This window comes from Myotis yumanensis, unplaced genomic scaffold (assembly GCF_028538775.1).
Source record: "Myotis yumanensis isolate MYYU_CA2020_CCGP unplaced genomic scaffold, mMyoYum1.0.hap1 SCAF_9, whole genome shotgun sequence".
In the NCBI taxonomy this organism is placed as follows: Eukaryota; Metazoa; Chordata; class Mammalia; order Chiroptera; family Vespertilionidae; genus Myotis; species Myotis yumanensis.
The window spans coordinates 7085371-7108127 of record NW_027223760.1 but is presented as its reverse complement, the minus strand read 5'-3'; the positions used below and the strand labels follow the sequence as shown (position 1 = coordinate 7108127).

Sequence of the window (22757 nt, the reverse complement as noted above, 5' to 3'; positions counted from 1 at the left end):
CCTCTCTGTAAAAAATCAATAAAATATATTTAAAAACAAAACAAAAAAAACCCCCACAAACTTCAAAAGATATGTGCACCCCTATGTTCAATGCAGCATCATTTACAATAGCCAAGACATGGAAAGGATCTAAGTGTCCACTGACAGATGAATGGAAAAAGATAATGTGATACACACATACTCAATGGAATATTATTTTTTTTTATTGCTTAAAGTAGTACAAAGGGTGTTACATATGTGTCCTAAATGGAATATTATTTAGCCATAAAAAGAAAATCTTGCCATTTGAGACAATATTGACCTTGAGGGCATTATATTAAGTAAAACTAGTCAGACAGAGAAAGACAAATATCATATGATTTCACTTATATATGGAATCTAAAATTAAAGGAACAAAAACACTCATCGATACAGAGAAGAGATTGGTGGTTGCTAGAGATGGAAGGTGAGAAGTAGGCAAAGAAGGTAAAAAATGTGGTCAAAAAGTACAAACTTCCAGTTATAAAATAAATAAGTTTGGGAATGTAATGTACAGCATGGTGACTATAATTAGTACTTACCTGTGTATTTGAAAGTTGCTAAGGGTAAATCTTAAAAGTTCTGGTACAAAAAATTTTTTGATCGTAGTAATAAATCTTAGCTAGACTTGTGGTGATCACTGCACAATATATATATAAGTAATAATCATGTTGTATACCTGAAACTAATATGTTATGTGTCAATCATATCTCAATTTTTATAGATTTTAATTTAAAAAACTATTTACCACTAAATGAATTAGGGCTCTTTGAAAAAAATGTCTAGTTGCAGGGCTGAGGTAGAAAGAGTTGGCCATGAACATAAACCATTTCAAACAATAGCAGAAATATAACAGCATGAGACAAGAGGTAGCATGAAGAGGTCCCATTGACCGAATATGAAAAAATTTGAGTATCAAAATAAACAATGAAAATGGAAGTGTAAAAGGAACCCATACTGATATGAAGACATAAACAGAAAGTGTGACACATAATGAATATTATCAGGTTTCAAACTACCTCCCCACAAAATAATCATTAATTATAAATGGGAAAGAATTAGCTTTCATTGGAGTAGCCTAGCAGACACCACTTTAATCAAATGCTATCATTAATGATGGACAAATTGAAATTGAATGGCACCTGATAGGATGCAATGCAAAGAACATAAGATCACCTCTATGATATTTCTATAAAAGATGCATATCCCAAAAATATGAAAAAATATCAGGCAAACTCAAATTTAGGAACATTATACAAAATAACTGGCTAGTAAATCTTTCTAAATACCAAGGAAGACTGAAGAACAGAGCAGAGGTTAAAAGTGACATGACAGGACACAAGAAGAGATAAACCAAAGAACTTATATACTTACTAGAGGCCTGGTGCATGAATTTTTGCATGGGTCGGGTCTGGCTGGCCCGCCCCGATGGGGGCCCATAGGGCCGGGCTGGCTGGGGGGAGGGGCTGCAGGCAGTTGGCCAGCCGGCCCCGCCCCAATCGGGGTATTGGGGGCAGATTGGGGGTGGAGCCAGCCAAGGGGGGTGGGGTTGGCGATGAGGGCCTGGATCAGGCTTGTTGGCTGCCACAGTGGGTGTCATAGCCACCGGTCATTCTAGTCATTGTGGTCGTTCTGGTTGTTCCGCCGTTTCGGTCACTGAACTTTTATATATATATAGATATGCATAGCCCATGGACATGTGCAATAGGGTAGTGAAGACATAGCAGGGTGGGTAGGAGCTGGGAAGATGGAGGTAAAGGGGGGAAGGAAGATATCTGTAATACTATCTACACTAATAAAAGAGAAACATGGTAATTAGCGTACGACCGCTACCCTTTTCATTGGCTAATCAGTGAGTATATGCAAATTAACTGTCAGCCAAGATGGCGGCCAGCAGCCAGGCAGCTGGAAGTGAACATGAGGCTTGCTTGCTCCAGTGACTGCGGATTCCCAACGTTCCCCGCCTAACTTGCCAGCCTCTCAGCTGCAACTCTAAGCAACTATGTACTATGTTGCTAATAAGAAGCTAAACAAAACCCCAGAAACCAGCAGAACTGAAATCCAGCCAGACCGCAACATTGTATTGATGTTTTCAGCAGCGAGGCCTCAGATGTAAAGCTGGCCCAGAATAAAAAAAAAGAAAGAAAACAACAAGCGGTTGGGAGCTTCAGTCACCCGCTTCTGGAAAACAGCCCTCAGCCCCTCATCCAGGCTGGCCAGGCACCCCAGTGGGGACCCCCACCCTGATCCAGGACACCCTTCAGGGCAAACCAGCCGGCCCCTACCCATGCTCCAGGCCTCTATTCTATATAGTAAAAGGGTAATATGCCTCCCAGCACCAGGATCAGCGGAGCAGCGAGACTCCCGGCACCAGGATCAGAGTGACAGGGGCCAGCGCCCAAACCCCCTGATTGCCTTGTGGCTCTGTGTGTGACAGGGAGCGGGGCCACAACCTCCCTATCCACCCTGCTCTGTTCATGACAGAGGAAGGCGCCCCAACCCCCTGATCAGCCCTGCTCTGTGCCTGATAGGGGGGAGCTCCCCAATCCCCTGATTGCCCTGCGGCTCTGTGTTTGACAGGGTGCAGCGCACCAACCCCCTGATCGGCCCTGCTCTGTGTGTGACAGGGTGCGGCGCCCCAAACCCCGCCCCCCCCACGGGCCCTGCTCTGTGTGTGACAGGGTAGAGCCATAACCTCTCCATCAGCCCTGCCCTGAGTGTGACAGGGTGCAGCGTCCCACCCCCCTGATTGGCCCTGCTCTGTGGGTGATAGAGGGTGGTGCCCCAACCCCCCTCCACGGGCCTTGCTCTGTGTGTGACAGAGTAGAGCCATAACCTCCCCATTGGCCCTGCCCTGAGTGTGACAGGGTGCAGTACCCCAACCCCCTGATCTGCCCTGCTCTGTGTGTGACAGGGGGCGGTGCCCCAGCTCCCCTATCAGCCCTACTCTGTGAGTGACAGGGGGGAGCTCCTCAACCCCCTGATCGGCCCTGCTCTGTGCATGACAGGGGGGAGCTCCCCAACCCCGACTGACCCTGCTCTGTGTGTGACAGGGTATGGAGCCCCAACCCCCCTGATGGGCCCTGCTCTGTGAGTGACAGGGGGCAGCGCCCCAACCCCCTGATTGGCCCTGCTCTGTGAGTGACAGGGGGCAGCGCCCCAACCCCTTAATTGGTCCTGCTCTGTGAGTGACAGGGGGCAGCGCCCCAACCCCCTGATCGGCCCTGCTCTGTGCGTGACAGGGGGTGGCGCCACAACCCCCCAATTGGCCCTACCCTGAGCGTGACTGAGGGTGGCATTGCAACCTCCTGATCCGCCCTGCTCTGTGCATGACGGGGCGGTGCCCCAACTCCCCAATCGGCCCTGCTCTGAGCCTGACCAGGGCTGCACTTAGGGATTGGGCCTGCCCTCTGCCACCCGGGAGCAGGCCTAAGCCAGCAGGTCGTTATCTCCCGAGGGGTCCCAGACTGCGAGAGGGCACAGGCCGGGCTGGGAGACCCCCCGCCCCCCGAGTGCACACATTTTTGTGCTATGGGCCTCTAGTCTATATATATAAAAGCCTAAGTGACCGAATGACGAGTCGACTGGTTGCTATGATGCACACTGATCACCAGGGGGCAGATGCTCAATGTAGGAGCTGCTTCCTGGTGGTCAGTGTGCTCCCACAGCGGCACACTGCTCCGCTGACCAACAGGCACCAGACGCCAGACTCGGCTGGCAAGCGCAGCTACAGAGGCGTGAGCCTCTCCTACCTCTATGGCAACGTTACTGAGCAGTGGCGGAGGCAGGTGCAGCAGGTCTGGGATGAGTGGGAGCAGCGTGGTGCCCAGCCTGGGCTCGGGCTCCTCCCCAGCTGCCTGTGCTTTGGGCACTACTACATCCCAAGGGGGATGTTAGACTGCCGGTTTTGGCCCGATCCCAGGCTTGCGGGGATGGGGTTGAAACTAGCAGTCCAACATCCCCTGCAGGGTCCGGAATTGCAAGAGGGTGCAGGCCAGGCTGAGGGACCCCACCGGTGCATGAATTTGTGCACCAGACCTCTAATGAACAATAAAAATTTATTAAAAAAAATAAAAGATAACTTCTTAGAATAAAATAAGAGGGCAATTGGCAATTAACGGACTTGAATTCTCAGATCGTTTGTTTCCTCAAACATATTACAGCAGTTTTTTGACATAAGTAATATGGGTGTTTTGTCTATTATTGGTGTAATAAATGAGTATTTTTAAATTTGACAGAAAAAGAAGAAATAAAAATACCCAGGACCCTAATTTACCAGAAAGAACCACTACTAAAATATTGGTACATTTCCTTCCTGTCATACTGCTCTGGGTTCCATTTTCATGGTTGTAATTCTCTGGTAAAAAACAAAAATTATATTTAATTTTAATATTAAAGTCTAAACATAAATTCATGTCTGTTGAAAATTGAGCAAATGTTGGAACAAAATACACCCCCCCCCCGATTTCTACCAGTTAATCACAGTTACCATTTTCTTGTATATGCTTTTTTTCTTGCATATATGGGATTATGATGTTTAAGAAATATAGGAAGAGTCCTGGCCAGTGTTACTAAGTGGTTAGAGCATTGTCCTGCACACTAAAGGGTCATGGGTTTGATTCCTGGTCAAGGGCATGTACATGGGTTTCCGATTTGATCCCTGGTCCAGGTTAGGGTGCATGGGGGAGGTAACCAATCTATGTGTCTCTCTACATTGATGTTTCTCTTGAGCATCTCTCTCTCTCTCTCTCTCTCTCTCTCTCTCTCTCTCTCTCTCTTTCCTCCCTCCCTTCCTCCCTTTCACTCCCTGTACAAATCAATGGAAAAAAATAGACTCGGGTGAGGATACCAAAAAAAAGAAATACAGGAACTTGCTTAGAGGTAATCTGAAGAGAGGTCTGGTAATTAGTCATCGATGTCACTGTGGGGACAAAGGACTAACAGGAAAGGAGCCCCAGGGAATTTTCTGGGGTAATAAAATGTGCTATATTTTGACTGGACTAATAATTACATTGGTTTATACTTTGTTAAAATTCATTTAACTCTGCACTTAAAATCTCAGCTTTTATCATATGAAAATGACATCTCAATTTACAAAATGCCTAGATTTAAGTCATTCATTAAGTTATTTAGATGAATCTCAGAATTATTACTCCATTTCTTCAAGTCCTTTGTTCTATTCAGAGTTGCTGCTGTAGAAGAAACAAGACATATTTCTTAGCAATTCTTGCATCAAAGGGTTCTAGCTCTAAAACTAGTTTCACTATTGATGCAAGTGCTAGAGAATGTTTGTCCTGGTTATTATTTAAACTAGAGGCCTGGTACACAGGTTCGTGCACCAGGGGGTCCCTCGGCCTGGCCTGTGCCCTCTCACAATCCAGACCTCTAGGGGGATGTTGGAGAGCCGGTTTCGGCCCAATCCCCACGGTCCTGGTGAGGGACCCCACTGGTGCATGAATCCGTGCCTCTAGAATGCATATAAAATCTTTGGTTAATCTCTTCCTGCCTTCCCCCCTCCCTCTGAGATTCATCAGTCTGTTCCATGTTTCCATGCCTGTGGTTTCCACTCCTGCATTAAGCATCTACCCCCTGGTGGTCATAGCTACTGGCTGGCCAGCCAGTCACTTAGACTTTTATACATGTAGATGTGTCAAACCTCACAAGCTATCCCTTATGACTGGTGAAGTGAGAGATGGGGCTTGAGAGACACTAATCCTAGAAGAATTCTGAGAAGCAGAAGAGCAGGCCATGAACTGCCCTGGGCCACCAACAGATACATTTTATGTGCATCCATAAAACAAGGTTTTCCATTCCATTTGTGATATATAAAGTGCAAAAAGTACATTTAACCAAGCACTAGTCAGCTATATAAGAATCAATGCTGGGACTGTTCCCTATGGTATCCTGGATAAATATGTCAGAACAAGTCTCAGAATACTTTTTCGTAAAGATGAGTTCTCTGTCTTTATAATTCTACTCCCTACCAACTGAAGCAGTGAACAATATAATTCTATCCTCTGCCAACTGAACTAACTACATATATAAAAGCCTGAGCAACCAAACGACCAAATGAGCGAACGGCTGGTCTTCCGGTTGCTATGATGCACACTGACCACCAGGGGGCAGACGCTCAATGCAGGAGCTGCCCCCTGGTGGTCAGTGAACTCCCATAACCAACCTCCCCCAGCTAGCCCACCTCCTGTGGTTCCTCCCCCCATAACTGCACGTGTCCCCTATTTCCCTGTCCATTGTTTTTTTTTTTCTTTCTTTTTCTAAAATATATTTTTAGTGATTTCAAAGAGGAAGGGAGAGGGAAAGAGAGATAGAAACATCAATGAGGAGAGAGAATCATTGACTGGCTGCCTCTTGCATACCCCCTACTTGGGATGGAGCCTGCTACCCAGGCACATGCCCTTGACTGGAATTGAACCCAGGGCCCTTTAGTCCACAGCCCGATGCTCTAATCAATTGAGCCAAACTGGCTAGGGCCCATTCTTTCTTTATTCTTTTGTTTCTAACTGTTGTTTCAGTTTGGTGGTATTCTACAATTTTTTTGTTTCCTCTTTTTTTAAGTTATGTGTTTTAATTTTAGACTTTTGTGTGTGTGGTTATCATTAAGTTTATGCAAAAGAAAGTTTCATATATACAGTAGTCCTTTTTATTCTGAATGCATATTTTCTCTAGAGATGTTTGAAAATTCAGACCTTTACCCTTCCCCTTTTATATTTTTCTTGTCAGAAATTTTCCTTATTTATGCTGTGAGTTAATTTCCAAATTGCAGTAGATCCTATCTTTTCCTCTGTCTTCTTTAGTGTTTTTACCTTCTTTAACCTTAGTTATATTTAAATGTATAGTATCCTGTTCTGAAAAAGGGCTACAATATCCTATTTCTGTCTGACTGTTTGTAATCTTGCTTATAGTTTTGTATAATTTTATCTTTCATTTCAGTATTTCCTGTAATGGAGGTCTTAAGGTGGTAAATTCCCTGGGCTGCTGTGTGTCTGGAAAAGTTTTTATTTCTCCTTTATATTTAAAGAATAACTTTGCTGAAAATATTGTTCTTGACCGATAGCTAATTTTTCCCTTTCAATAGTTTGAGTATTTGATTCCATTCTCTCCTAGCTTGTAGGCTGCTGCTGAGAAATCCGATGATAACCTAATGAGATTTCCTTTAGAGCTTACTCTCTTCTTTTCCCTGGCTGCCTTGAGAATTCTTTCTTTATTAATTTTTGACAGTTTTAATACAATGTGCCTTGGAGAAGGCCTTGGATTGAGATAATTAGGTGTTCTGTTTGCTTCTTGGATTTGAGCATCTAGCTTTGTCCATAGGTTTGGGAAATTCTCATCAACTCTCTGTATGAATAGGACCTCTGCTCCCTTTTCCTTCTGTACTCTTTCTGGTATACCTACTGTGTTAATATGTCTCTTTGAGTGAGTCAGATAGTTCTCACAGAGTTCTTTCATATACTCTCAAGTCTCTCTCTTCCATCTGTATCATTACTATCTTCAATCTTTAAAGATTTCTATCTTCAATTTCATTAATTCTTTTCTTCAACTGGTCAGCATTATTTCCTGAGCCTGCTAGTTCATCACTATTTATCAAATTTCTATTTTTTTTAAGTTTCAATGTCCTTAGTAAAGTACTGCTTTTGTTTGTTGATTCTATTTCTGAGTTTATTAAACTGCCTGTGTTTTCTTGTATCTCATTGAGGGTTTTTCCAGAACTGCAACCTTAACTTCTCTGTCATTTAAATCACATATTTCTATGTCTTTAAGTTTATTTTCTAGAGATTTGCATTTTCTTTCTGAGTTGCCTCATTACCTTGGTTGTTCATGGTATGTCATAGATTCCTTCTTGTCTAGGCATCTACAGAAATGAGATCTGCTTTTTATTCCTTTTTTTTTAAGTGTCACTTCTCGAGTAGGTTGACAAGAAATCTTGTTTTCCAGAAGGTGGCACTGAAGGACAAGTTTTTTAGTTTCTCTTGTGCTGCTCTAGCTTCTGGGATCTCTGCAGAATGGTTGAAAATGTCCTGTATCCCCTAGTCTCTTCTGTAACCAGGTCACCTTGGTCTCAAGGCACCACCGCTGTGGGGGAATGTGGTGGACGATGGTGTTACGAGCCTGTGAAATCACCAAGGTGAGGTGTGGTAAGCTGGCAGAGGTCAGCTGTTGCACTTGTGGTTTGTCCTCCCAGTAACAGTAATTGCCAGACCTCAGCTGCTTCACCTCTGTATCTCCACCCATCACTAGGATTAACTGCCACATGTACCTGCCATTCAGGGTAAAAAAATCCTTCTGTCACTCCAGTCCTAGGGTTTGCAGGTAATGTGTTTTATAGCCCAGTGCTTGCAGCTGTAGCTTCTCCTAGGGCCGCTGCCACCTCTGGAAGGGTGAAGGGAGGTGGCCAGGCTCCATGGCTTGTTCTGCCTGACTAAGGGGCCACCAGACAACAGCATCTCTGTGCTTCGTTTTTGCCCCGGTCACTGGGTTTAGTGCACTGTGTACCAACCACTCTGTCAGGAACGTCCACTGTATCTCTTTGCTCCTCTGGGCTGCAGGAAATACAGATGGCAACCTGATTCCGCCCCCATTTCAAGACCCATAGGGCTGCATCTGTGGTACCCGTCTCTGCTCTTCTACCCTCCCCCTTCCCCCGCCTCGTTCCCCACTTGCTCCCACTCTCACCCACTTTCAGATGTTTCAATGCACAAATCTTTCAGATGTGTTTGTATTCAGCAGGGAATTCTCTGTTCAATTATCACTGTTCAAATTATTGTAACTTCAAAAAGAAAGGCCAGGGGAACTTCTCATGCTGCCATTCTGCTGTGGTCATTCTCCCTTACAGGTTTCTGTATTTGTCTTTACATTTACCTTTACCAAGGATTAAAGACTTAAATGTTAGACTTGAAACCATAAAACTGCTAGAAGAAAACCCAGGCAGTAAAATCTTAGACATTTCTCATAGCAATATTTTTTATAATATATCTTCTTGGGCAAGAAAAACAAAATAAAAATAAACAAATGGGACTTGTTTTTTAAAATATTTTCATTGATTTCAGAGAGGAAGGGAGAGGAAGAGAGAGAATCATTGATCAGCTGCCTCCTGCATGCTCCCCACTTGGATCAAGACCACACCTGGGCATGTGCCCTGACCAGGAATTCAACCATGACCTCCTGGTACATAGGTCAACACTCAACCACTGAGCCACACTAGTTGGGCTAGCTTTCCTTGTTTTTAATGACCTTGACATTTCTGAAGAGTACCAGTCAGGTATTTTGCAGAATGAACCTCAACTGGGATTTTCTGGTGTTTTTCTTATAATTAGCCTGGGGTAATGTGTTTTAGAAAAAGGGTAATCACATTCTTATCACATCATATCAAGTACATGCTATTTTTTTAAAAAAATTTTATTGATTTTTTACAGAGAGGAAGGGAGAGAGATAGAGAGTTAGAAACATCGATGAGAGAGAAACATCGATCAGCTGCCTCCTGCACACCCACTACTGGGGATGTGCCCGCAACCAAGGTACATGCCCTTGACTGGAATCGAACCTGGGACTCTTCAGTCTGCAGTCTGATGCTCTATCCACTGAGCCAAACTGGTCAGGGCTCAAGTACATGCTATTAACATGACTTATTACTATATTATGACCACCTGGCTTAGGCAGTTTCTGTCTATTTTCTCCCATGTAAAGTTACTCTTTTTTCCTTCTTTTCATCTTGTGCTCTTTGGAAGAAACTCACTATATGCAGGACATTATCTTCTTGAAAAAACTTAACCTGTTATCTTGCAAAGTATTCCACATTCTAGTTTGTTTGATTTTATTATTTGGTGTCACCGTTATTCCTATGTTTCCTGCAAACTGAAGTTTAATTTAATTATTAAGTATATGGTGGATGCTATGTACATCACACCAGATGGCTCACAGTGTCAGAATGATCCATATTAGTGTCATTTGGTTAGGATGGTAACAGCAGAGCTCTTCATTGCAAAGGGACAATTTTATTTTTTGTAATTAGCAAGAAGTCTAGCATACAATATTATAAATAGTATTCCTCTTAAGAAAAAATAAAAACTATAAGATGTGACTATAAAACAATTCACTACTCTGATCTGGGCATTTTTCCATTAGCAATATAAATATCACATGAATAAAACTAAAATCATATCATGATACTACCACAGGTGGAAACTAATCCATATTTCATTAGAGTAAAAGAAACTGACAAGTCTCAAAAAAAAGTTTGTAAATCCCCACCCATCCCTCTGCCCTTGTTGGCCCTTCACATATCCCTTTAATGTGCCTACAGTAGTGAGGTGGAGTGTGTTGGGAGCCTTTTGTATCAGTAATATATCTGATATGGGAATAAATTATAAAAAATAAAGATACCACAGAATTCTTAGTGATGGTAACTCAGTAAGAGGAACTGTGCTCTAGACAGATAGAACATACATCACCTTTCTGTTCAGCTAGCTCCCACAGGTCCTTAGCTGCTGTCCAAGACAGCGCCATAGGGTATTCCACAAGGACATGCTTGCCAGCATTAAGGAACTGCCTTTGGAAACAAGAGATATAGAGAGAATACACTTCAAATAAGCTGCACTGAAATGCCTGAAATGCATGAAAGAGTACAAAATGTTATAAATGCACCAAAGTCTAGGTGTGCAAATGTGCCATACAGGTGAATCAAAATCAGAAGACAAGGGTGATGAATTGTACCTCACATTATTTTCTACTATACTGTAAGAGATTATGTGATAATTTAAAATTTTTTTTATTCAACCACTCACATATTCAACCAGGTTCTATTTACCAGTTATTTTGGAGAAGAAATAAAGACACGTTAACAGCTAAATTGCCAGTTACCACATGATAGCTATAAATGAAAACTACAATACCCACAGCAGCTAGCTCCATCTGAGGCACTCTAAAAATATTTCACTAAACATTTCAGTAAACATTTTTCAGGTGCAATAGAATGAGCATATTTCACTTTATGCAGAATATGCAGGGGTTTGGGCATTTTGTGGGGCTTTGTTCATTTGGATCATGACAAAAATTTCAGCATGAGCTATAGGGAGTAAAGGAAAACGAGGTAATACTAGTAGCTGGGAGCCTGACTGTGAAGGATTTAGAATGCTGTGCTGAGAAATTTGGACATTATTCCCTAGATATTCTAGGGTATAAACGTTGCAGTGGTTCTCAACCTTCCTAATGCCACAACCCTTTAATACAGTTCCTCATGTTGTGGTGACCCCCAAACATAAAATTATTTTCATTGCTACTTCATAACTGTAATTTTGCTACTGTTATGAATCGTAATGTAAATATCTGATATGCAGGATTTATTTTCATTGTTCACGACCCACAGGTTGAGAACCGCTGGAGTTTACCTTGAACAATGCACCAATCTCGCACACAGTTGAAAATCTGCATATAACTTTGATTCCCCCAAAACTTAACTACTATTAGCCTACTTTAGACTGGAAGCTGTATCAACAATATAAATAGTTTATTACCACATATTTTGTGTATTATATGTATTCTTACAATACAATAGCTAGAGAAAAGAAAATGTTGAATGACATCAGAAGAATGTCAGCATGAGAGATGACCCTTTGAAGTTTAAACTATTTATTTTTTTTAATTTTTTAAAATTAAATCTTTATTGTTCAGATTATTACAGTTATTCCTCTTTTTTTCCCCCCATAGCTCCCCTCCACCCAGTTCCCACCCCACCCTCTGCCCTTACGCCCCCCATCCCCCACTGTCCTCATCCATAGGTGTATGATTTTTGTCCAGTCTCTTCCCGCACCCCCCACAACCCTTCCCCCGCCTGAGAATTTCTGAATGATAGCTTTACTGGGTAAAGTAATCTTCATTGTAGGTTCTTGCTATTCATCACTTTGAATATTTCTTGCCACTCCCTTCTGGCCTGCATAGTTTCTGTTGAGAAATCAGCTGACAGTCATATGGATACTCCCTTGTAGATAACTGACTTTTTTTCTCTTCCTGCTTTTAAGATTCTCTCTTTGTCTTTTGTTCTTGGCATTTTAATTATGATGTGTCTTGGTGTGGTCCTCTTTGGATTCCTTTCGTTTGGGGTTCTCTACGCTTCCTGGACTTGTAAGTCTATTTCTTTCACAAGGTAGGGGAAGTTTTCTGTCATTATTTCTTCAAATAGGTTTTCAATATCTTGCTCTCTCTCTTCTTCTGGCACCCCCATAATTCGGATGTTGGTAAGCTTAAAGTTGTCCTAGAGGCTCTTTACACTATCTTCATATTTTTGGATTCTTTTTTCTTTTTGTTTTTCTGGTTGGGTGTTTTTTGCATCTTGGTATTTCAAATCTTTGACTTGATTCTTGCAATCCTCTAGTCTGCTGTTGGATCTCTGTATAATATTCTTTATTTCAGTCAGTGTATGCTTAATTTCTAGTTGGTCCTTTTTCATATCCTCAAGGGTCTCACTAGATTTATTGAGGGTCTCACTAAATTTATCAGCGGTTTCTAGAAAATTCATGAAAAATCTTATAAGTGTGGTTTTGAACTCTATATCCAGTAGTTTGCTTTCCTCCATTTCTGTCATTTGTGTCCTGTTTCTTTGTTTCCGCATTTTTTATGCTTCCCTGTGTTGATAGAGTGGCTTTGTGTGCTAGGTGTCCTATAGGGCCCAGTGGCTCAGCCTCGACAATTACCTGAGGTGGACACTCTTGGTGCACCCCTTCGTGGGCTGTGTGCACAGTCTTGTTGTAGTTAAGCCTTGATTGTTGTAGGTATCACTGGGAGGAATTGACCTCCAGGCCAATTGGCTGTGAGAATCAGCTGTGTCTACAGTGGGAGAACTTCTGTGCTGGAGACACCCTTCTGGGGCAAGACTTGCTTCAGTGGGGCTTTGGTGCTCACTGAGTCTGCCCCCTGAGTGTGTCCCTTATGGATCTGAGGAGTTGTAATCTGGATGGTCCCACTCTGACCACTGGGTACACTGGCTCTTGGATCTCTAAGGAGGTGCTAATTTAGCCTCTGCCTGAGGGTACCCAGCAGGAGCTATGAAGAGATCTGCAGATTCCTCTTCTTTGTTTGGAGTTTGGAGGTGCCCACATGGGGCCCAGCTGTGAAACAATGCAAGCTGTTGTGGGGCCTTAGGCCTTCTTTTGGATGTTCTGGGTCTCTCTGACCCAGCTGCAGTTTGTTAGGTAATGTTCAGATTGCAAAGGGCCAGGGCATTCATATGCAAAAGCCTCTGCGCATAGCTTCGGTGGGGTGGGGTCTCATGGAAGCAACAGGGCAGAGCAAACAGCTATGGCTGATCCTCAGTCCTGCCCTAAGAGGCCCTGGGTCTCAGTGTCCGGGTAATCGCTGCAAGCACCTCTGAGAGAAAGCCACCCTCGAGTTCCGACCAATGCCAGATGGTCCAGTTTCTCCCCGTATGAGTCTGGGTCCCCAGAGACTCGCCCGGAACTGGAGTTCAGAGCAGTCGGGAGCTTGAGACTCCCTCCCGATTGAAAAAGACAACTGTGTCCACAGTTGCCAGCCCTTTCCACGGCGCCTCTGTACCTCTGCACTTTACTTCCGCACCTCCTCAGAGTCTCAGTGTACTTTTCTCTTTCCTTCTAGTTGTAGAATTTCCACTTAGCCAGCCTTTCTGTGGTCCTGGATGAAGTCTGTTTTGTCTTTTAGTTGTATTTTTGAAGTGGTTGTGCAAGGCAGCAATTTTCAGTGTTTATCTATGCTGCCATCTTGGTTTCTCTGTTGACGTTTAAACTATTTAAACAGCTATAATTTAACAAAAGATTCCCTGTTCAATGCACAAATGCACCGGAGAGGTCATATATTGAAACATTTAAAGGTGGGCAAGTGAGAGCAAACAGGGAGGAAAAGATGCTGAGCCGAGCCACAGACACAGCCTTATAGCTGGGAGCTCACACTGGGGCTCAGCCCAGAAAGGGGAGAAATCGGGTTGTGGCTGACACTCCTTTCAGCTGCGGGGGGGGAGAGACATTTGGTGGGCATTGCTGCAGAAGTGGGCAGTATGAGCTGTGGCTGAGCCCAGATACCTGATCAGGTACACAGCACAGAGATGCAGCCATGGTTGCCTGGCTGTCAGCCTTCCAGAGAAAAAAACCACAGAGCATGGAGACAACCAAGATGGCGGCATAGGTAAACACCTGAACTTGCTGCCGCGCACAACCACATTAAAACTGTAACTAAAAGACAAAACGAATACCATCTAGAACCACGGGAAGGCTGGTTGCCTGGAAATTCTACAACTAGAATGAAAGAGAAAAGCGCATTGAGTCCGGTAGGAGGTGCAGAGGTGTGGAAGTGTGGAGGTACGGAGGTGCGTGAAAGGGGCTGGCACCTGGGTATGCTGTTGTCTTTTTCAATCGGGAGGGAGATACAAGCTCACAACTATTCTGAACTCCAGTTCCGGGAGAGAATTTGGAGACCCAGACTCATACGGAGAGAATTGTACTCTCTGGCATCGGGCTGGAACGTGAGGGCGGCTTTCTTGCAGAGGTGCTCGCAGCGTTCATTGTTCCTCCACGGGGCTACACAACACAGACCCCAGGACCTATTGGGGCAGGGCTGACAGGCAACCAGTGCTGTTTGCTCCACCCTAGTGATTCCCTGAGACACCACTCCCCAGTTTACAACCCAGCCCAAGCTGTGCACAGAGGCTTTTGCATAGAATGGCCTGGCCTTTCTCTGCCTAAAAACCTGTCAAACTGTAGCTGTATCAGAGACCCCAGAGCTTCCAAAAGAAGGCCTAAGGCTCCTCAGTAGCCTGCATTGCTTCACAGCTGCACCTCATCTGGGCACCTCCAAACCCCAAACAAAGAGGAGGAATCTTCAGATCTCTCCATAGCTCCTGCTAGGTGGCCTCAGGCAGTGGCAGACTTTGAACCTCCTTGGAGATCCAAGAGCCAGTATACCCAGTGGTCAGAGTGAGACCATCCAGATTACAACTCTTAACATCCATAAGGGACACACTCAGGGGGCAGACTCAGTGAGCACCAAAGCCCCACCGAAGCAAGTCCTGCCCCAGAAGGGTGTCTCCAGCACAGAAGTTCTCCCATTGTAGACACAACTGGTCCTCAAAGCAATTGGCCTGAAGGTCAATTCCTCCCAGTAATACCAATAGCAATCAAGGCTTAACTACAACAAGACTGTGCACAAAGCCCACAAAGGGATCCACCAAGAGTGTCCACCTCAGGTGACTGAGGAGGCTGAGCCCCTGGGCCCTATAGGACACCTGGCACACAAAGCTACTCTATCAACACAGGGAAGCAGCCAAAATGTGGAGACAAAGAAACAGGTCCCAAATGAAAGAAATGGAGGAAAGCAAACTATTGGATATAGAGTTCAAAACCAAGGTTATAAGGTTACACAAGAATCTTCTAGAAACCTCCGAGAAATATAGTGATACCCTCGATGTTGTGATAAAGGACCAACTAGAAAGTAAGCATAAACTGACTGAAATAAAGAATAATATACAGAGATCCAACAGCAGACTAGAGGAATACAAAGAGGCAAAAACACCCAATCGGAAAAGCAAAAGGAAAAAAGAACACGAACATATGAAGATAGTACAAGGATCCTCTGGGACAACTTCAAGTGTACCAACATCTGAATTATAGGGGTGCCAGAAGAAGAGAGAGAGCAAAATATTAAAAACCTATTTGAAGAAATAATGACAGAAAATTTCCCCTACCTGATGAAAGAAATAGGCTTACAAGTCTAGGAAGCACAGAGAACCCAAAACAAAAGGAATCCAAAGAGGACCACACCAAGACACATCATAATTAAAATGCCAAGAACAAAAGACAAAGAGAGAATCTTAAAAGCAGCAAGAGAAAAACAGTTAGTTACCTACAAGGGAGTATCCATATGACTGTCAGCTGATTTCTCAACAGAAACTATGCCGGCCAGAAGGGAGTGGCAAGAAATATTCAAAGTGCTTAATAGCAAGAACCTACAACCAAGATTATTCTACCCAGCTAAGCTATCATTTAGAATTGAAGGTCAGATAAAGAGCTTCACAGATAAGAAAAAGCTAAAGGAGTTCATCACCACCAAATCAGTATTATATGAAATGCTGAAGGGTATTCTTTAAGAAGAGGAAGAAGAAGAAAAAGATAAAGATAAAAATTATGAACAACAAAGTGACAACAAGTATATATCTATCAACAAGTGAGCGTAAAAATCAAGTGAATAAAAAAATCTGACGAACAGAATAAACTGGTGAATAGAATAGAATCAGGGGCATAGAAAGGGAGTGAACTGACAATTCTCGGTGGGGGAAGGGGTGTGGGGGTGCAGGAAGAGACTGGACAAAAATCGTACACCTATGGACAAGGACAGTGGGGGGGGGGGGGGTTAACTGCTCACCTGCCTGCCTGCCTGATCACCCCTAAGTGCTCTCCCCTGCCGGCCTGATTGACCCTAACTGACTCTGCCTCAGCCTCCACCACCGTGGCTTTTTCTGGAAGGACGTCCGGAAGACATCTGGTCTATCCAGTCTAATTAGCTTATTACCCTTCTATTAGTATAGATATAGTATGTACTACAGTTAATTTTATACAGTTATGATTTAGTACTTCATTTTTACATTTGTTTACATTTCTCTCAACTGTGAATGGTACCACTTACAATTGTGCTTGTGTGATTAAGTTTGGATAAATTTTGGCTTTTTATAATAGACTTCGTACAAGGGGCACAAAATTCATACAAGGGGCTTGGCTCTTGCATCCCCGGCTGCCTCGGCCAGCCCTTGCAGCCCCTCGCAGCCTCTGCCGGCCCTCATCTGGAACGTTGTCTGGACAGTTGTTCTGCTGTTCGGTCTAATTAGCATATTAACTCTTTATTATATAGGATTTGTAAACATTTTGTGGTAGTAAATGATAAAATAAATTATTGTCTATATGTATTTTATGCATTCATGACATACCTAACTTTTTATTAAAGTTTTTGATATTTTCTAGGCTACACAGTTTGTCTACAAATTTTTTCAAATTATCTCAAATCTCCAAAAAAATTTAAATATATTTATTTAAAAATATCTACATGTCAATGGACCTGTGAGGTTTAAACCTGTGTTGTTCAAAGGTCAACTGTATAAGCATATAATTATATGACCACTTTTTTTTTTTAAAGAAAACACCACTCTGGTACCAAAAACGGTTAAGGAAAACCAAAGAAAGGTTTTTCTAACTACACTCTGTCCACACAACAATCAGCATGATAAAAGGGAGCACCTTGCTCCTGGGAACAGCAGATGCAGTTTAACGCAAGGACCTAGAAGGGCAGCTGAGATTCAGGGAGACAGCTGGTTAGGTCCTACCTGGGCTCCACCTTCCAGGCTCAATCCCACCGAATGCTTTCACTCAAAGGTGGGGCAGGGGGGCACCTCGATTCTCTTGTTTTATAAACAGTCATCCCCCCTCTCTGATGCCACCACTACTTCCTTTCTTATCTCATGGTAGAACCACTTCATATTAAAGGAGCTCTCAGAGATATTTCAGATGTTGAAAGTGCAAAGGATAAAATTTTTGAAGCTTTTCCAAACTTAGAAAAAACGATGACAATTCACCAAGGCACGGAAGGATGCTGGCTTTATATCCTAAGTTACACGATGAGAAAAAGGCAAACACTGTTCAAACTACTCTCAATACATTTTTTTACAAAGAAATAAAACACTTTCATTCTTAATATTTCTAATGTTTTAAATCATAGTGTACTAAAGAAGTATTAACTTTACTATATTTTTCATTTCCTTACACATTTATAACTAATAGGAAAGTTTTTAAAGTTTTGATCATCTTTTTATTGTTGACATTATTACACACTAGAGGCCTGATGCATGAAATTCGTGCAATGGGGGGCGGGCGGGAGGTGGGGAGAAGGGTTGTTCCTCAGCCCGGCCTGCACCCTCTCCAATCTGATACCCCTTGGGGGATGTCCGATTGCTGGTTTAGACCCGATCCCTGTGTCGGACATTGCTCTCACAATCCGGGACTGCTGACTCTTAACTGCTCACCTGCCTGCCTGCCTGATTGCCCCTAAATGCTTCTACCTGCCAGCCTGATCGCACCCTAACTGCTCCCCTGCTGACCTGATTGACACCTAACTGCTCCCCTGACAGCCTGATCACCCCCAACTACCCTCCCCTGCTGGCCTGGTCACCCCTAACTGCTCTCCCCTGTCGGCCTGGTCATACCACAACTGCCCTCCCCTGCTGGCTCAATCGTCCCCAACTGCCCTCCCCTGCTGGCCTGGTCACCCCTAACTGCCCTCCCCTGTCGGTCTGGTTATACCACAACTGCCCTCACCTGCCAGCCATCTTGTGTTGGCCATCTTATGATGATGTCGCCCTTGCGTGACGCCACCTAGGTTTTTATTATATAGTATATCCTCCATTCTCCCCTCTTTGCTCTCCTCCACCCAACTCATCCCCCCAGACAACAATTTTTAAAGGTGATGGATCCATTGTAATTTTCCCCATTGACTATTAAGACCCATTTGTGAGACTTCAGCTTGCCCAGTCATTTTTACTGTCCTGAACTACTGTGCAAGGCCAGGACTGCCTGCACGGAAACCCACCTGATATAGCCCTCATGGCTGGTGTTTTCACTGCAGATATAAGCAACATCAACCTCTTGGCTAGAAAGAGCATCTTCCAAAGAAATCTGCTGGACTTCATCAATGCACTTGAGCTCGCGCCTGTTTGAAAATAACAGAAATGGAACTTAAAAGTAGACAGACATCGACTTAGAATAAACGAGCATCATTTTCTCCTCCTCCCAGAAATGTCTTGATGATCGTCTTTAGGAAGAGAAAAAATTAACTTCCTCCCCCCACTTCAGGGCATTTTCCGTGATGGAGTGAAAACAGCCTCAGGTTTGAAGTCAGGGGACCGGACAATGAGTGCTGATACTACTGCTAACAACCAGTGTGATGTGGAAGTCTTTCATCACTTAATATCTAAAATAAAAAGAATTGATTTTTTTTCCCTCAAGAATAATCCCTGTGGTCACTGCCAGCTCCAAGTACCTGGCCAAACACTATGGCTACCAAACCTAACTCAAATCCCATATATGAACACCTTAGAGGTGCAAATTGCTGTGTGACTTCAAGCTCCTTCACAACCATCAGTGGCCTTGTGATGGTCAATGGAAGGCAGGTATCACTGCCTCCTTTACAGGTGAGCTGACAAAGCCCAGAGGGGCAGTAGTTGCCACTAATGAGTAGCAGAAGCAGGACAGGAACCCTAAGCCTTTTGACTCTTACAGGGTAAGAAGAAACTCCTTATTTAGATGATCTGAGGATCCTGGCATTCTGCACCCTACCCTCGTGCAGCGGCTGGAGCAACAGAGCAGTCCTCTGATGAAGGATGTAACAGAGGAGATGGGGCGGCCAGCAGAGGGCTCCCACCCATCGCAGAGCTCCACTTAAGCTGCAGCAGGCAGAGGGCATTTGGGCCAGTCTGGCTGCCAAAAGAGATTATTGTAGGTTTCTTCCTATGGGGGCTGCCCAACCTACACTGCTCCATTTGACCAATACTTATTGTTTGCCTACTGTGTGCTAGGCACCATGGGGAGGATCATAAAGAATAAACTAAAAGTCCTATTGAGCTCACAGTCTTGTAGAGAGAGGAAGTCACATAGACATCAATAACAACAACACAAGTCTAGCATGAGAACTGTGGTGCTGGAGTACATGTGGGAGACTCAAGGAGGGCAGGAAACATCAAGTTTAGGGTTTCAGAAAAGGCCTCCTGGGGAGAAGGTAGGACTTAGCAGATAGACCCTGAGGAACAGGGTAGGTGAGCAGGGGAAAAGTGTGACAATGGCAAGGGTGCAGTAAAGCAGTGGGTATGAGCTGCCCATCTTCCCACACAACCTGGGGACTTTAGGAATTCCCACTGCATCAGCCATGGCAGCCAGTTGGCAGAGGACTGGGGCTTAAGCAAAAAGGAGAAGCTTCACTACATCATGCTCAATGAGAGCTTCAAACTGGGGCACAGCGGTATGGCTAATGGTACTTTTGATCTCCCATTTGTATGCAGCTCCCTTAGAATCTTACTGGGAGGGAGGATTGACCATCAGCAGATTCCCAGCACTTCTGAGTCACCCTAGTGACCCAAAGTCCATTTTAAATATTTAAAGGAATAGCCAAATTTTGAGACAGGCAAACTGGAAGAAAATAGGCCCCATAAATTAAAATATTAAAAGAATCTGCATGGCCCTAGCTGGTTTGGCTCAGGGGACACAGCATCGGCCTGTGGACTGAAGGGTCCCGGGTTCAATTCCAGTCAAGGGCACATGCCCAGGTTGCAGACTCAATCCCCAGTAGGGAGTGTGCAGGAGGCAACCAATCAATGATTGTCTCTCATCATTGATGTTTCTATCTCTCTCTCCCCCTCTCCCTTCCTCTCTAAAATCAAGAAAAATATAAATTTGCCAAAACCGGTTTGGCTCAGCGGATAGAGCGCCGGCCTGCAGACTGAAAGGTCCCAGGTTCGATTCCGGTCAAGGGGATGTACCTGGGTTGCGGGCACATCCCCAGTAGGAGATGTGCAGGAGGCAGCTGATCGATGTTTCTAACTCTCTATCTCTCTCCCTTCCTCTCTGTAAAAAATCAATAAAATATATTTAAAAAAAAAGAAAAATATATATTTAAATAAACAAAATAAATAAATAAATAAATAAAGACTCTGCATGGACTATCAAATAGTTAATTATGCTTTCTAAACGTATTTATTTGATTTCTCTAAAGCACTAGAAAGTAGAGACATGCCTACCTTACTCACCACCACATTTCCTCAGCCAACACAATGCCTGCAGCTAGTTCACAATTAATATTGATAAATGATGTTACATAGCATTAGTTTGGTGAGCAATATGTGTGTGAGAAAGCAGTGAGGGGTGGAGAAAAGAGCTGAAATGGGGCAATAAATAATACAAATGGTGATAAGTTTGATTTTGGTTGGTTACATGACAGAAATTAAGCCCCCAAAAGTGGGGCTCAAAATTATCAAAGGAAAAAGAACAGATGGTATTTAAAGACGGGCCTTGGACTCAAATAGACCTACATTCAAATCCAGTTCTTAGACTTTCCAGCTGTGCGACCTCAGGCAAATGACTCCACCTTTCAAAAAGTGGCTCCGTTTCTTTAAGGTGGGGTTGATAATGGTAATGGTATCTATGTCAAATGGTCGGTAAGGCTCAGAAAGCTCAGGGCCCGCATGGATAAGTGATGTAGTGATTAGCTGCTGCACACCTAAAGCCTTCTTTCAGGCCAGCCCTCCCTGTGCTCCCTGTGCCCGCTGTGTAACTACAGGCCCTGTGCTCATCTTCCCTCCTTTGCCTCTGTCGTCCCTTCTAGGCTGGTTCACTGCTCATCCCAGCATGCTTCAGTTCCCAGACCTATCCGAACCTGAGATCTTGTGGGACTAACTCTGAGCAAAGTTTTCTGGAAAACTCTGGAGCTGATTCTCTCTCCTGGGTCACGAGAATCTCCGTATCCCCAGGCCTTCTCCATCTCACTGGGCTCCCCATGAATTACAAGGTGGAAAGCAAGTGTGAGCTACCTGGACACGAAGCCAATCAGGTTCAGGAATGCTGAGGAAGCATGTGCGCTCCGCAAGTCCCTCATCCGCACAGAGCCGGCTCTGCCAACGCCCACCACCACCACGCCAAACTTCTTCTCAGGCTAAAACACAAGAAACCAAGGTGGGGTTTAAAACAGTCCAGAGTTCAACACAATTCCTATTAAAATACCAATGGCATATTTCACAGGTCTAGGTCAAATATTCAAAAAATGTATATGGAACCAAAAAAGATCCCAAAGAGCTGCAGCAATCTTGAGAAAGAACAATGTTGGAGATATCAAAAGACCTGAAATAAAACTATACTACAGAACATTGTAACCAAAACAGCCTGATATTGGTATAAGAACAAGTATGTAGGTCAGTGGAACAGAACAGAGAGCCCAGAAATATACCCATGCGACTTTGGACAATTAATATTTGATAAAGAAGCCAAGAGCATATAATGAAGTAAAGACAGTCTCTTCAATAAATAACATTGGGAAATTTGAACAGGTGCATGCAAGAAAATGAAACTATACGACCAAATTATACCATACACAAGAATAAACTCGAAATGGATAATAGTTGGGAAACCATAAAAATCCTGGAAGAAAACACAGGCAGTAAAATCTCAGACATCTCTCATAGCAACATTTTTGCCAATATATCTCCTAGGGCAATGGAAACAAATAAAAATTAAACTGGGGGCTGGGGGCTGGGACTGGGGATGGGGTGGAAGTGAGCAAAGGGGGGAAAAATGGGGACATGTGTAACAGTGTCAACAACAAAAATAAAAAATTTAAAAAAATCAAAAGCTTCTGCACAGCAAAAGAAACCGTCAACAAAATGAAAAGGGAATCCACTGTATGGGACAGCATATTTACCAATGATACATTTGATAACGGGTTAATTTTCAAAATATATAAGGAACTCATACAACTTAACCCCAAGAAGATAAACAATCCAACTGAAAATGGGCAGGGTTCAAAATGGCAGCGGAGTAAGTGGATCTTGCTTGCAACTCCTCCCAGAACAGAACTGGAAATCACAACTAAATTAGGGAACAATCACCCTGAATTATCAACTAAAGACTACCTGAATGTCAAAGACTGGCAGAAGAAGCCACCTCAAGACTGTTAGGAAG

At 43.7% G+C, this 22757-nt stretch overlaps 1 protein-coding gene across 1 annotated transcript in view; it reads right to left on the bottom strand.

Annotated features, from left to right (window-relative positions):
* BLVRA (biliverdin reductase A) overlaps positions 1–22757 on the bottom strand; it is a 58103-nt gene that overhangs the window by 11407 nt on the left and 23939 nt on the right. The window contains exons 3-5 of the mRNA XM_070423741.1: positions 21614–21735; positions 18625–18744; positions 10482–10579 (exon numbers count right to left, since the gene is read on the bottom strand). Of these exons, the coding sequence (XP_070279842.1) occupies positions 10482–10579; positions 18625–18744; positions 21614–21735 (340 nt within the window). The remainder of the gene's footprint in view (positions 1–10481; positions 10580–18624; positions 18745–21613; positions 21736–22757) is intronic.